At 50.6% G+C, this 14502-nt stretch overlaps 1 protein-coding gene across 1 annotated transcript; it reads right to left on the reverse strand.

Annotated features, from left to right (window-relative positions):
* Positions 1 to 11830: 11830 nt before the first annotated feature.
* Positions 11831 to 13646, reverse strand: LOC122375570 (eukaryotic translation initiation factor 4E-binding protein 1-like). The gene is made up of 2 exons (XM_043355053.1): positions 13382 to 13646; positions 11831 to 12986 (listed from the first exon to the last, which is right to left on the reverse strand). Exons 1-2 carry the CDS (start codon positions 13629 to 13631, stop codon positions 12952 to 12954), a joined length of 285 nt encoding a protein of 94 aa, XP_043210988.1. The 5' UTR covers positions 13632 to 13646; the 3' UTR covers positions 11831 to 12951.
* Between the last annotated feature and the right edge of the window lie 856 nt (positions 13647 to 14502).

Below are 14502 nucleotides of genomic sequence, written 5' to 3' on the forward strand. Positions count from 1 at the left end.
TGCTCTCTGATCACACACAGACGGCGGTGTCCCGCTGATCTCAGATCACACACAGAGACGGTGGTGTGCTGTGTCCCGCTGCTCTTGATCACACAGACGGTGGTGTACTGTGTCCCGCTGCTCTCTGATCACACGCAGATGGCGGTGTACTGTGTCCCGCTGCTCTCTGATCACACACAGACGGTGGTGTCCCGCTGCTCTCTGATCACACACAGACGGTGGTGTCCCGCTGCTCTCTGATCACACACAGACGGTGGTGTCCCCCCTGCTCTCTGATTACACACAGACGGTGGTGTACTGTGTCCCGCCGCTCTCTGATCACACACAAACGGTGGTGTCCTGCTGCTATCTGATCACACAGACAGGGGCGTCGCCGACGGGGGGGTCGGGGGGGTCGTGACCCCCCCACTCTTGAAAACTGGGGGTGTCGACCCCCCCCCTACTTTTTGCGATGCTGAGTATATGCTTTTTAGCTTTTATGTCAGTGAAGCAGGCGTCAGCAACACCAACAAATACATCAGATTCAAAATCACTTCAAGAGCTCCCTAAAGCCAATTAGCCAATTACCTAAAGGTCAATTAGCTGTGGGCGGGGAACACCAGCACAACAATGTTTTTAAGTAGCCCCCATCCTAGTACCTTTTTATCCCTCAAAGGATTGGACGCGCCAAAACTGCCCCGAGCGTTCGTCTGATCGTTTTAAAAAAATGGTCGCAGTCGATTCGTCGGATCAGTACCTAACTACAAAACTACAAACTAGCCTCAGCCCCATGGCTACCGTCACAACTAGCTGTACAGTGCACATGTAGGGGAAAGGGAGTCAGATGGAACCGTCTCGGGCTTTCGCAAAGAAGTCGCGCAAAAAGAGCCGATTGCAACTTCCGGTGCGCTCGAGTTAAATCACCTACTTAAAATAAATCGATATCCCTGATTCAAATAAAGATGACCTTAGTTCACTTTTTCATAACGTGCTTTTAATTGATAGGGTAGTTTTTGGAGCTGATTTTGAACTTAGCGCCCATCTGAACATTTAAGAAGTAGTTGTGTTGCTTATTCATATAACATGCTAGGAAGCAATCGGTGGTGGTCATCCACTATTAGGTACTGGTCGATCTGACCTGACCTGATCTACCCCAAATGCATGGAGTCATCATCTTCGTTCAAAACTAAGATAACATTCGTAATCAGAACCTCGAAAAACCATCACAACTTACATTCGTTAAGTTCTAGCAGGTCCCGAGTTTCTCTACTTATTGGCGATGACCTGAGTCCTGAGATGACTCGAAAACTTGTAAATGGGTATCATCGGCTTTCTCTCGTTACGGGCAGCATGCTCTTTTATCCGCAAACCTGTAGATCGATCAGGGGTCGAAAGCATGCCTCAGCGTTAGTTTAGTATACGTTATACGTCAGCGACTGGGAAACCACCAATAGAAGGGCTGCAGTGAAGCAGAAAACTATTCGATAGCTCTTTTAACGCTCTTTCGCTAGCTTCGCGTTAGATTTCATCTCAGGTCTATGTTTGGCCCATAAGAAGGCAAACAGCTAACTGGACAGATTCTGTCGAAACATCTGCTTTGCAATAACTTTCGATTCCGTGAATTTGTATGGTATGTACATATGTTGTCTTGTCACCACCGTCTTGATCTCTTTGAGACGCGTCACATGAGTTAAAATTTGACCATTCAGAATTAACGTTAAAACGACCTCAGGTCAACGTTATGTCCTGATCGAAAAAGGACCTCCTGCTGCATATGAATGGATCCGTGTTTTTGAGCTGAACAGTGAACACCTTCCAGGTGCTGTCATCGCTCTACCGCGTCTTCGTCAAAAGTTGTAGAAAAAAAAAAATGCTGGCGGCCATCGATGGACATTTCCACTAATGACCTTTCGAGTCATCACTCGCCATAAGTTGCACCCTGTCCCTGGCAATGATGAGCTGATTTGTCATGGCTCCAAAGATATTTTGCGTTTCTGTCGAACTTTTTCAAAGCAGGAGGCATTCGTGCTTTTTCTAATTTCTCATTATTTTCTAATGATGAGGTCACGTATTTGACCTGCCTTCAGATCATAGATGTAAATCCTCAGTTAGAATCATGAATTGCTGACACGTATAACCCCATACATTAGGTACCTATACAGTATACAGTGTACCAAATTTCGAAGTTATGGGAGAAAAGCTACAAGAATGGCGAGAGGGGAAAGTTTTTATAGAGGTATACCGTATAACTGAACTTGACATGGCGACCTGACCACCAGTGATAATTTTTACGCAAGTGATGTATAGGTAGGTATACCCAGGGGGTGTCGAAGTCTAGTAGGAAAATCTGGCAAATTCCCTGCGTGACGTCACGTCGGGGATGACCGACGGCACCTTGCACTGAAAGATACGGCAGAACGGCTATTTTGAAAAATGATTAAAAATACTTTTGTGCTGTTATGACGCATAAAACGCTTATCAGCATGTTCCTCATCATGTGATAAAGGCATATCCGTGGTCGAAAATAGCTGAGCCCCTCCCAATTTCCAACCACCGACCTCATAAGCAAAGGATGTAAGCGTAATCCTTAAGGGCGACTTTCCTATACATATCCGTACATATGCGTCCTTATGGAAATCGGTAGTGTGGCGATTGGCGACGCGCGCGACATCTGTGTGGCGACCAAGTGGCGACTGTGGCGACACCTGGTGGCTGCTTTTCTGCTGTATGTAGGCATTGGGGTTTTGCCAGATGTGGTTCCTACTGCTACACCACTATGTTGACCCAATACTAGAAAAGTTATTTTGCTAGTAAAAGGCAAGCAAATTGAAAGTTGATTTATAAAATTGCTTTTAAATGATTACGAGATAATAATAAAGAAATTTTGATTGAATAATTATTTAAATAATCAACCGTGAAACTATATTCTGGTAGGTTTAGTAGAAATAAGTCCGTGCAACCTTGTATTTAGGGCCTTGGGTATACCTACCTAATAGGTTATACCAAATTTGGCGGCGCTGCGCGCCGATTTTTTACACACGCACACACACACACACATACGCACGCACAAAACTGGGAAGTGTGGCAAAAAAAAACACCCCTACCCATCGGGTGAAGACTAGAAACCCGACCCCCCACTCAAAAATCCGTGGCGACGCCCCTGCACACAGACGGTGGTGTACTGTGTCCCGCTGCTCTCTGATCACACACAGACGGTGGTGTACGGTGTCCCGCTGCTCTCTGATCACACACAGACGGTGGTGTACTGTGTCCCGCTGCTCTCTGATCACACACAGACGGCGGTGTCCCGCTGCTCTCTGAACACACACAGACGGTGGTGTGCTGTGTCCCGCTGCTCTCTGATCACACACAGACGGCGGTGTACTGTGTCCCGCCGCTCTCTGATCACACACAGACGGTGGTGTACTGTGTCCCGCCGCTCTCTGATCACACACAGACGGTGGTGTCCTGCTGCTCTCTGATCACACAGACGGTGGTGTACTGTGTCCCGCTGCTCTCTGATCACACACAGACGGCGGTGTACCGTGTCCCGCTGCTCTCTGATCACACAGACGGTGGTGTCCCGCTGCTCTCTGATCACACACAGAGACGGTGGTGTACTGTGTCCCGCTGCTCTCTGATCACACACAGAGACGGTGGTGTACTGTGTCCCGCTGCTCTCTGATCACACACAGACGGTGGTGTGCTGTGTCCCGCTGCTCTCTGATCACACACAGACGGTGGTGTACTGTGTCCCGCTGCTCTCTGATCACACACAGAGACGGTGGTGTACTGTGTCCCGCTGCTCTCTGATCACACACAGACGGTGGTGTCCCGCTGCTCTCTGATCACACACAGAGACAGTGGTGTACTGTGTCCCGCCGCTCTCTGATCACACACAGACGGTGGTGTCCTGCTGCTCTCTGATCACACAGACGGTGGTGTACTGTGTCCCGCTGCTCTCTGATCACACACAGACGGCGGTGTACTGTGTCCCGCTGCTCTCTGATCACACACAAATGGCGGTGTACTGTGTCCCGCTGCTCTCTGATCACACACAGACGGTGCAGTGTCCCGCTGCTCTCTGATCACACAGACGGTGGTGTACCGCTGCTCTCTGATCACACACAGAGACGATGGTGTACTGTGTTTCGCTGCTCTCTGATCACACACAGAGACGGTGGTGTACTGTGTCCCGCTGCTCTCTGATCACACACAGACGGTGGTGTGCTGTGTCTGGTGTGCTGTGTCCCGCTGCTCTCTGATCACACAGAGACGGTGGTGAACTGTGTCCCGCTGCTCTCTGATCACACACAGAGACGGTGGTGTACTGTGTCCCGCTGCTCTCTGATCACACACAGACGGTGGTGTGCTGTGTCCCGCTGCTCTCTGATCACACACAGACGGTGGTGTGCTGTGTCCCGCTGCTCTCTGATCACACACAGACGGTGGTGTACTGTGTCCCGCTGCTGTCTGATCACACACAGACGGTGGTGTGCTGTGTCCCGCCGCTCTCTGATCACACACAGACGGTGGTGTGCTGTGTCCCGCTGCTCTCTGATCACACACAGACGGTGGTGTACTGTGTCCCGCTGCTCTCTGATCACACACAGACGGTGGTGTACTGTGTCCCGCTGCTCTCTGATCACACACAGACGGTGGTGTACTGTGTCCCGCTGCTCTCTGATCACACACAGAGACGGTGGTGTACTGTGTCCCGCTGCTCTCTGATCACACACAGACGGTGGTGTACTGTGTCCCGCTGCTCTCTGATCACACACAGACGGTGGTGTGCTGTGTCCCCGCTGCTCTCTAATCACACACAGACGGTGGTGTGCTGTGTCCCGCCGCTCTCTGATCACACACAGACGGCGGTGTACAGTGTCCCGCTGCTCTCTGATCACACAGACGGCGGTGTACAGTAGGTCTACTAAAAAAGTCCCCCGCTCCAGAGGCGGCCGGCCGGCCGAACCCCCGGATTCCAGCCCCGACTCTATTGCGCAGGCCGCGGCAGCGACACGGGTCAGGTCGCGGCGCCCGGCGAGTGGGTCAGTTGGCGGCGGCCGGCCGTGGAGTGAGGACGCCGTGTGTGGGGCGCAGAGATGCCGCAGTGCAGAGGAGGGAAAGATAATGACTCTGCACGATGCCGGAAATGATGCCTTTGTGATCTAAATTAAACACCTGCAGTGCATATCCTCCCTTGCCCCATTCCTATTTTATCATAATCCTTCAATAATCCGTAATGGTCACAGGCCATTCAGCGCAAGCAAACAAACAAAACAACCCGTTTAGCGGCGACATCATCTCGGATAAAAAAGCGACAGTGATGATTAGAATGTAGACTTAGCGCGAGGGCAAATCGAGCGGTATAACTATATGTATCACATACCGAGTATTTTATTCCCATCTAGCGAATTAAGATTGGGGATCTTGTCCAACAAGTCAGCGGCCGTTCTAGACACAGAATAATGCTTTGTTTTCGGTCACATCATTATCTGCAATAATTCGAAGCGAGGTTTAACCCTCGCCGGCCGAGAAGAAGGGGTGGATGCCGCCACCATGCATTTTTTTTTGCGGTAGCTCAAAGCACACTGATGATAGAAGGCTGACATTTCACATGCCTTACATTTCATTCAAGCCGGATCACTTGACATCAACCACGTTTTCAAGTCAGGTCACTTAACTATGACGTCTTAGGTAAACCTCTGCACGGTTGTCGGTTATAAAATGATGCAATCCGCAATGCACTTAGTGTCGTATAAGCATAATGGGGAATTATGGAAACTGTTTATTTGGCGTCGGAAATGATCTGAAACTATACCTCAAGCACATGAAATCGTGACTTCATACATTCTTGGCAAGGTGTAATGCTTCACTTCTGCCTTGTGCACCTTGCGTGACGTCACTTATGACGTCACTAGGGTCATAGGAGTGTTTCGTCAATTACTCCCGATCAAAATGAGCTAGCCAGTCGGGACAGCCATCAATGGACTTTGCAAGACTTGCCGAATCAAATGTTATGCAACATGTCCTCCTTTCAACAGCTTCGTGACCTGCGTTGCCCTAACATGACATTGACCTGAGGTAAGCATCCTAAATTGCTTTACCTAAACAAAAAAGCATATAAATCGACGCGTCTGAGAACAGAAAACACGATTGTATCGAAATGACGATAATGCGTTTAGTTATTTACCAAGAACCGATCAAATGCCTTGGGGCCCTTGACCTGCCCTAAGAGATCACTGATATTTTAAAATGGGGTGCCAGTCGCTGCGTCACGTAACGACGCAAGCGCTCGTTTTTTTCCGCGAGGCTCTAGCAGCTAGCTCAATTATAGGAGCTAAACATGGGGTCGGGGAATCGCTCCCTTCTCACTCACTATTTGGCCGGGAAAGTGTTTGCAATTATTGTTAAAATCTAGCATTTTAAGATTTTAAATGACCCATTTTTCCCGCCCAATTCTTTCAATTCAAGGTCATAACATTGCAGGTTACGTCAAGTGACCTAACTCAAGGAAGGTTCCTGTGCTCATCATATATGATGAGCACAGGAACTTTCCTTCTAAATACACCGACTAACCGATCGCCTCAGAACTTTCAGCGATTTTAATGGGCAACAGTATATGTATTTGAAACGTTTACTTTGCAAGTTTGACATTGTTGACAGAGAGGCCGAGTCAATTTTGAGATCGCTCAACGGCTCGAGTCAATGGGAGAAAATTGAACTGCGCTTTTTTGGACGGAACGCATAATAAACACTCTGAAAACATGGGGTGCTTGATGAGATACAATACTGAATGAGAAAATTGTTTGTTTTGTTGGGGGCCATCTTTTTCGGTCTTGCAGAGCTAGGACATAACTATGCTGTGGTGTAGTAATTGGGTTGTGCGAGCCAGCGACAGTGATCTGCGGAAGCGAGACTGTTCCCGTGGGACGATTGCCCTGTCAGGACGGTCCAGCCGTCTCCCAAACGGTCACCCGAAGAGGATTATGTGTCCTGGAAGGGATCCGACATCAACTACAGGTTGGCTGGTGGGGTGACCTCCAGTCCAGAGAGGGAAGCATTAACCCGCGCCCCGTTGGGCTCTGCCGAGCGACGCGCCCCGTTGGGGGGGGGGGCATTTTGGCCCCCCCCCCTAAGATCTCGAGAACCACGCAACGTAGCGACAAGCGGCAAACGGTGTTGGATAGCCCTATCAGGGAACTACCTTGTGACCCAATTTTATTGACCTAGGTCAAACCGATGACGTCACAGGTCAGGTCAAAGGTCCAATTTTCACCGTTTACAGGCATTTCAAGAAATGCGTTGTAAAATCGAGTAAAATGCATTTCATTGAAAATCATCGATGGGGAAATGTTCTTCAAACACATATTTTGCTAGTTGAGGTCACTGATACCAGGTCAGGTCACTGAGGTCAGGTCACTGGGGGGTCACAATATGAAAGTGTTGTGTGATACATGTTTTATGGTCCATTTTACATGACAAATGCGATTATGTGGGTCAGGCAGCCTTTGGGGCCAGCTTAGGTCACGTTTTGGTCAAGGTCAGGTCAAGGTCAGGTCAAGGTCAGGTCAAATAAGGTCAAATTTCAAAGTTGATATTTTTGCATAAAATGGGTATCGAATCGATGCAGCTCGTCACGGAGAGTTCAATGGTGGTCTTTGTTTTGCCGTTTGAGGTCTAGAATCGCTAAAAAATTGAGTTCAAAAATTTGACGTCATCATTTTTGAACAGTTTTTTCGCTATAACTTGGCCAAAAAACGAGATATCGATCTGAAATTTGGTATGTATATAGAAGAGCGCAGGGACTATCACATATATTCCGGTTTTTTCGAAATTCGGAAAAATTTTGGATTTTTTTTTTAGTTTTTTCTAAAAAAATCAATTTTTTGAATTTTTTTTGGTCAAAAACCCAAAATTTTGAAAATCCGAGATAGCAGTTTTGTAGCGCCGCTTTTTGTCTATTAGACCATATAAAGAACTTTGAAATTGCTTGATAACTGTAGATTTGGTGAGCGTTTCAAGATTGCATGTTTTTTGCTCATTTTTGCTCGAACATGACCTCAGTTTGACCTCAATAACTCCTGACCTAAGGTGACCTAAGACTTGAAATTTGGTGTGAAGGTGTCAAATTGATGCCCGGAAAGGTACTGAAAATTTGGCGGCGCTGCGCGCCGCCGTTTTCTTGCTATTCAGGAAAAACCACAGGGGGGGGCCAAAATGCCCCCCCCCCAACGGGGCGAGGGTTAAGACTAGGGGCGATGCGGATTGGTTTTTCCTGAGGATAGCGAGGACGGAAGGAATCTAGCACCCTTGAACCTTCTTTATACTGAATGTATCTCAGGCTGTTAAATCTCCTAAGCGTTTTTTCTCGACATCGTCAAGGTGTCCTTAACAAAAATATGAAATTCGGGAGGAAAAATTAAATGTAGAAATTGTGGCCAACAGAACATTATCAGTTGTGTTCAACCTACTTGCAAGCATGTTCACACACCCAGCTTACATATGATTATGAGCCATGTAATCATTTTTGATAGACACGTTTAAGTTATGAAATCATCTGAAGTGTTTGTAAAGTTCCACGATACGGATCTAATATCCTGATATGCATTATGACCATTTCTGGTCAGGTCATGTCTTTGAACATAGGCCAAATTTTTCAAATGACCTTTAAAGATCAACTTTTGATTCATTCGAAGCGTTTTGATAAGAGGAACGTGAGGCTGGTAAAATTAATTTCATGCAAGTTTTAAGCTAAAAACTTTTAACCCTATTCCTGGCGGGCTCCGCCGGGACAAGAAACTGGCGGGGGGGGGGGGGCCGATTCGGCCCCCCCTGAGATCTCGAGAACGAAGCAAGATAGCGACAAGCGGTAAACGGCATCGGATACGCATGGACAAGGTCTACAATTTTTACTTAAGTCATTTTCAGGTCAGGTCAAAGATGACGTCACAGGGGTCGAAAAAGTCAAAATGGCGGCGCTAGACATGGAGAGTTTTTCTCGAATAACTTTCGAATTAGTCAAGATAGGAACAAACTAAGGGCATCATCGTGATCCTCTCGTCAATCCGCATCGAATGATATATATGTTGACCTCGAAAGGTCAAGGTCAAAGGTTGACCTCAGGTCACGTGACCTCGAGGTCATCATGTATATCATTCGATGCGTCTTGACGAGCTGAACACAATGAGACCATCCACGCGTCTGTATCTTGTTCCTGTACGGAGTTATTGGCCAAAAACCTTTGGTGACCTTTGATGACGTCACATGACCTCACAGCTGCCCAACAGCAAAACAGACCTCAAGGTAGTGAAGGTTGATCGTATATGAAGTCATGTATGGTATATGGGGCCATTCCGACCCGTTTTAGTGGTAAAAACAGGGAGTTGATTTTTCCCCCTTTGACTTATAATGGGGAGGTCGCGAAACTGACCTGACCTTAGGTCACCGATATCAAAATTCCGAGATATACAAATTGCACATACTGGTACCCTAACTAAAGCCTGAAGAGAAGAAATTGATCGGTCAAAAACTCTAGCTCTGGCGTGATTGCAAACTTTTCTGAGGTAGGGTCACCAAACCGCCTCTGGTGACCTGACCTGAGGTCAGATCAACTCAAAATTTTCAGACATGTTGCGTAGAAGCCTTTTAGGAAAATTCAGAAAATTTGAGCTTCCTAGCTCAACGCGTTTGGGAGAAATAACCAAAAAACCTCAGGGGGGGGGGCTCCTGAGGCCCCCCCCCGCCAGGAATAGGGTTAAGTGTTTGTGGAAAAGCAATTGGTTTTCTCATAATACCGATGATGGCAGTTGTTGTTGTTATTTACATGATGAGCCGTTGACCCTAATTAAATCTGACAATATTATTCAGATTTCAGATTCAGACATAGCGGTAAACGAGCTGATTGTTGTGTTAGGTTAGGCTCTTTCGGTCGATTTCAGAGTGGGAAGGATGATAGGAATTAGGGGGAGACAGGGGGCCTGGGCGGGAGTCCTGGACCTCATGCTCCGCTGGGGCCGAGCCCATCACGTGGGTTGGATTGCCCTGACACATGGATAGCCCTGGGCGGTGTTTCACGGCCCCGCGCTGCAGCACGCTGCGCTGCGCTGCTGCATTGTTGCGGCGGTTGATATGAATTCGGCTCCACGCTAGCGTTGCGAGCCATAGGCGCGGGAGCCGGGAGGGGGGCAGCTTGCCCCCCCCCCCCCCGACTCTGGGGCCGTGGGGGCGGTGCCCCCACAGCTTTGAGACGGAATACCACTCTTTTTTGCAAATGTTTTCTTTTTGTTGAAAAAGCTGAGGGATGAAAAATAAGTGGCCTAAAACCGGTGAGAAAACTAGATTTGGGGGGACCCTATGTAGGTTGATCTCTATTAGGTATGGTGTGCCCCCAGTCGGAAAGTAGTTCCCGCGCCCCTGTTGCGAGCTTCCGAGTCTGTTGATGTTTCCATGGAAATTGGAAACCCAATGCACCGGTGCGCGCAACGCACCCTGTCTAAGCAAAATTTTACCATCGATGACCTCTAGTGACATGACCTCTGGCTATGACCCGATCCAAAATTGGCTGAAGTATTTTTTTCTTCTTTTTGCTACTTTTGACGCTACTTCGAATACCACTTAAATGCCCAAAGCTGAGATAAGAATGATGCTCAATCCCCATTTCCCCTCCAACAGGGCGTGAGAGTCTAGGCATTCCTGTGGGGCACGGGCTAACAATGACTATCTCATAATCATTGTGGCCATGAACATCTACTGCCATTCTTTAACACCGGTTTCGCTGCGCTGAGCGGTGGCCGTCCCGTTCGTTGGATTCTACAGCTGGCTGGTGGAAAGCGTTACCGGCCGCCCGTCCACCGCCCGCGGGCCGGACCGAGCGGTCCCGCTGACCCTACCTGACCTGAGCCCGGTGCGATATGGGACAGGCAGACGGGGGTTCGGCTCAGCGAAGGCAGCGCCCACTGGTGCTGGGGACTTTTTTAATAGACCTACTGTACTGTGTTCCGCTGCTCTCTGATCACACACAGACGGTGGTGTACTGTGTCCCGCTGCTCTCTGATCACACACAGACGGTGGTGTGCTGTGTCCCGCTGCTCTCTGATCACACACAGACGGTGGTGTGCTGTGTCCCGCTGCTCTCTGATCACACACAGACGGTGGTGTACTGTGTCCCGCTGCTCTCTGATCACACACAGACGGTGGTGTGCTGTGTCCCGCCGCTCTCTGATCACACACAGACGGTGGTGTACTGTGTCCTGCCGCTCTCTGATCACACACAGACGGCGGTGTACAGTGTCCCGCTGCTCTCTGATCACACAGACGGCGGTGTACTGTGTTCCGCTGCTCTCTGATCACACACAGACGGTGGTGTACTGTGTCCCGCTGCTCTCTGATCACACACAGACGGTGGTGTACTGTGTCCCGCTGCTCTCTGATCACACACAGACGGCGGTGTACTGTGTCCCGCTGCTCTCTGACCACACACAGACGGTGGTGTCCCGCTGCTCTCTGATCACACAGACGGTGGTGTCCTGCTGCTCTCTGATCACACACAGACGGTGGTGTACTGTGCGCCCGCTGCTCTCTGATCACACAGACGGTGGTGTACTGTGTCCCGCTGCTCTCTGATCACACACAGACGGTGGTGTACTGTGTCCCGCCGCTCTCTGATCACACACAGACGCTGGTGTACTGTGTCCCGCTGCTCTCTGATCACACACAGACGGTGGTGTACTGTGCGCCCGCTGCTCTCTGATCACACAGACGGTGGTGTACTGTGTCCCGCTGCTCTCTGATCACACACAGACGGCGGTGTACTGTGTCCCGCTGCTCTCTGATCACACACAGACGGTGGTGTACTGTGCGCCCGGCGCCTGTATTTCCGACACAAACTGCGCGGTCAGTTGCGCTGCGTCAAACTGCACACTATGGGCGATCAGCCCGCACAGACACACTATAACCCACCGCAGGCGGCCAGAGAGACAGACACCGAGACGGCGCCCCGGCCGCCCACACCACCCTCGCCCTCCCGCACTGGCGGGGACGGCTCAGGGTGAGAGCAGCGGCCGGTTGCCGCGCTGCGACAGCCACGTCACTGGGCGTTTGAGGTCGGTCGCCAGCTGAGTGCTGGAGCGCCTGTCAGAAGCTGAGAGGTCGGCTTCAGCTCTAGCCAGGCGACGAGGACGAGCGCAGGGCAACAAAGGCGCACGCACAAACCATACCACACCGGTACAGACCAGACAAAACCAGTACAAACCAGCCGTGACCAGTACAGCGCAGACCATACCGGCACAAACCGACTGAAACCTGCACTGACCCGACCATAGCAGCAGAAGCCGGCAGACTGGACTGCACCAGCACCATCCGGATCGAACTGGTACGGCGCGATCGGCACCCAAACAAGGACCAGCCAAACCAAAGGAAATGCCGCAACACATGCTCACAGAGAGAAACCGAGCGGCGCCTAGCGCGGAAGACTGTCTAAAACTGACTGACATTGTGTAAAACGTCACCACACTGCGGCGGGTCGGACTGTTAGAGTTCCCGGGACCTCGCGGAGGCCCGGCGCGGTCACTGAGGCTCCACCCGCCGGCAGAGTCCGCACTGCAGGGAGGAGAAACGGAACGGAACTGAACGCTCACTGAACTGCTGTCACGGCCGCGGTCAAACGGCAACAAGGCGATACAGACGGACGGGCCCGCCCCCGGCTGTCCCATTGCATTTGGCATCGGCGCCCCGGTCAGCGGCGGAAGGCACCTGCAGCCGCGGTCCGGACCCGGGCCCGGGCCGGGTCCGGACGCCGCCAATTTACAGCTGAATCACAGGCGGTCCGCGGCGGCGCCGATTTGTGCCGAGAGCGGACCGCCGCTCCCAGTGTCACCTGTCGGCGGCGGCCGCAGGTGTAGGTTGCGGCTGGCGCTCACAGGTGGCGCTGTCGGCGGTGCAGCGCCGCCCTCCGTGGCCGGTCGGAGGAGATTACATGTCCATCTCGAACTGCGGATCGTCCCCGTCTGAAAACGAGCGGAGTGTCAGAGACGCCGACACTGACCACATCTCACTACTCAGATACAGCGTATCGATCGGTCGCGAGTCAGTACCTAGTACCCGCGCCGGTACAGGTGTCACAGACACCTGGAGTTACCAGTGCACGGGACACTGAACGAACGACTCGCAGTGATAACAAGTGGTCTGCAGCTGTTACGCAGCCATCTTCAATAAACAGGGAAATAGAAAACCTTCCGACAACATGCGACAATCTCGCAGCCAATCTGCCAGAACCGACCCACTGAAAGTCGTAGAACTAAAACATCACCAATGAAAATCATCGACACTCGCCCCCTCCCTTTCCCCGGCCTTCGTATCTCCCCATTCCTCGTCACACCACCTCCACCCCTGGCTCGCCCACCGTTCTTGTCGGCCGGCGCGGCGTGCTCGGTGCCCTCGTGAGCGGGCGACCGTTGGCCGGCGGCGCCCGGCGCCGCACCGTCCGCCGGCAGCTTGGTCACGCCCGGCACGTGCGACATGGCGGCCGGAGGCGTGCGCGCCAGCGGCGAGTCGCGCAGCGCCTTCAGGAACTGGCCCGTGTACACGATACGCGTACCTGGCGAACAAAGTACACCATTAGTGGGGGTACATCTACACCAGTACACCGTCATATTTACACCAGTACTACTTCACACAGACAGAGGACATCTAATTCTACACCGGTACACGGTACGGGTACATGACAGAGGGAGGAACCCCGCCAGGGGGCATATTTACATCAGTTAACGGTGTACACAATATATGGGTACCTTCATGGCGGGGGTACCCCGTTAGTAGTATAATTACACCAATATACGGGGTACATGATTCGAGCATTAACGGAGGGGAGTACACCGTCAGAGGGGTATATCAACACTAGTACACGGGCCACGGTGTAAACGATACACGGGTGGAGTAGAGTGCGCCGTTCGAGTGCGTACACTGAGAAAATTTAAAAACGGGGTGGGGTGTTTTTGCAGTGTATGATGAGTGTCAGACACTTTTAAATGTGTACTGTGACACTTATTACAGTGTCATGAAGCCTGTCATACACGGTTAAAGGTTTAGACACCCTCAAAAACTCCCTTGGGTATGCAGAATAACCACTTACCCATGGGTAAGTGGTTACCATGGGTAACCACCATGGGGTATGGGTACCCATGGGTAAGTGGTTATTCTGCATACCCAAGGGAGTTTTTAAGGGTGTCTAAACCTTTAACCGTGTATGACAGGCTTCATGACACTGTAATAAGTGTTACAGTACACATTTAAAAGTGTCTGACACTCATCATACACTGCAAAAACACCCCACCCCGTTTTTAAATTTTCTCAGTGTATATCGACAGCAGTACAAGGGGTACACGATACTGATCCCTGGCTGGGGGGAGAACGCCGTAAGAGGGGGTATTCTACACTAGTAAACGGGGTACATAATAAGGGTGTTCCTGGTATAAGAGTACACCGTTAGAAAGATTATACTTGCACAATGTGCAGGGTACACGA

This window comes from Amphibalanus amphitrite, unplaced genomic scaffold, assembly GCF_019059575.1.
Source record: "Amphibalanus amphitrite isolate SeventyFive unplaced genomic scaffold, NRLGWU_Aamphi_draft 001873F_arrow, whole genome shotgun sequence".
Classification (NCBI taxonomy): Eukaryota; Metazoa; Arthropoda; class Thecostraca; order Balanomorpha; family Balanidae; genus Amphibalanus; species Amphibalanus amphitrite.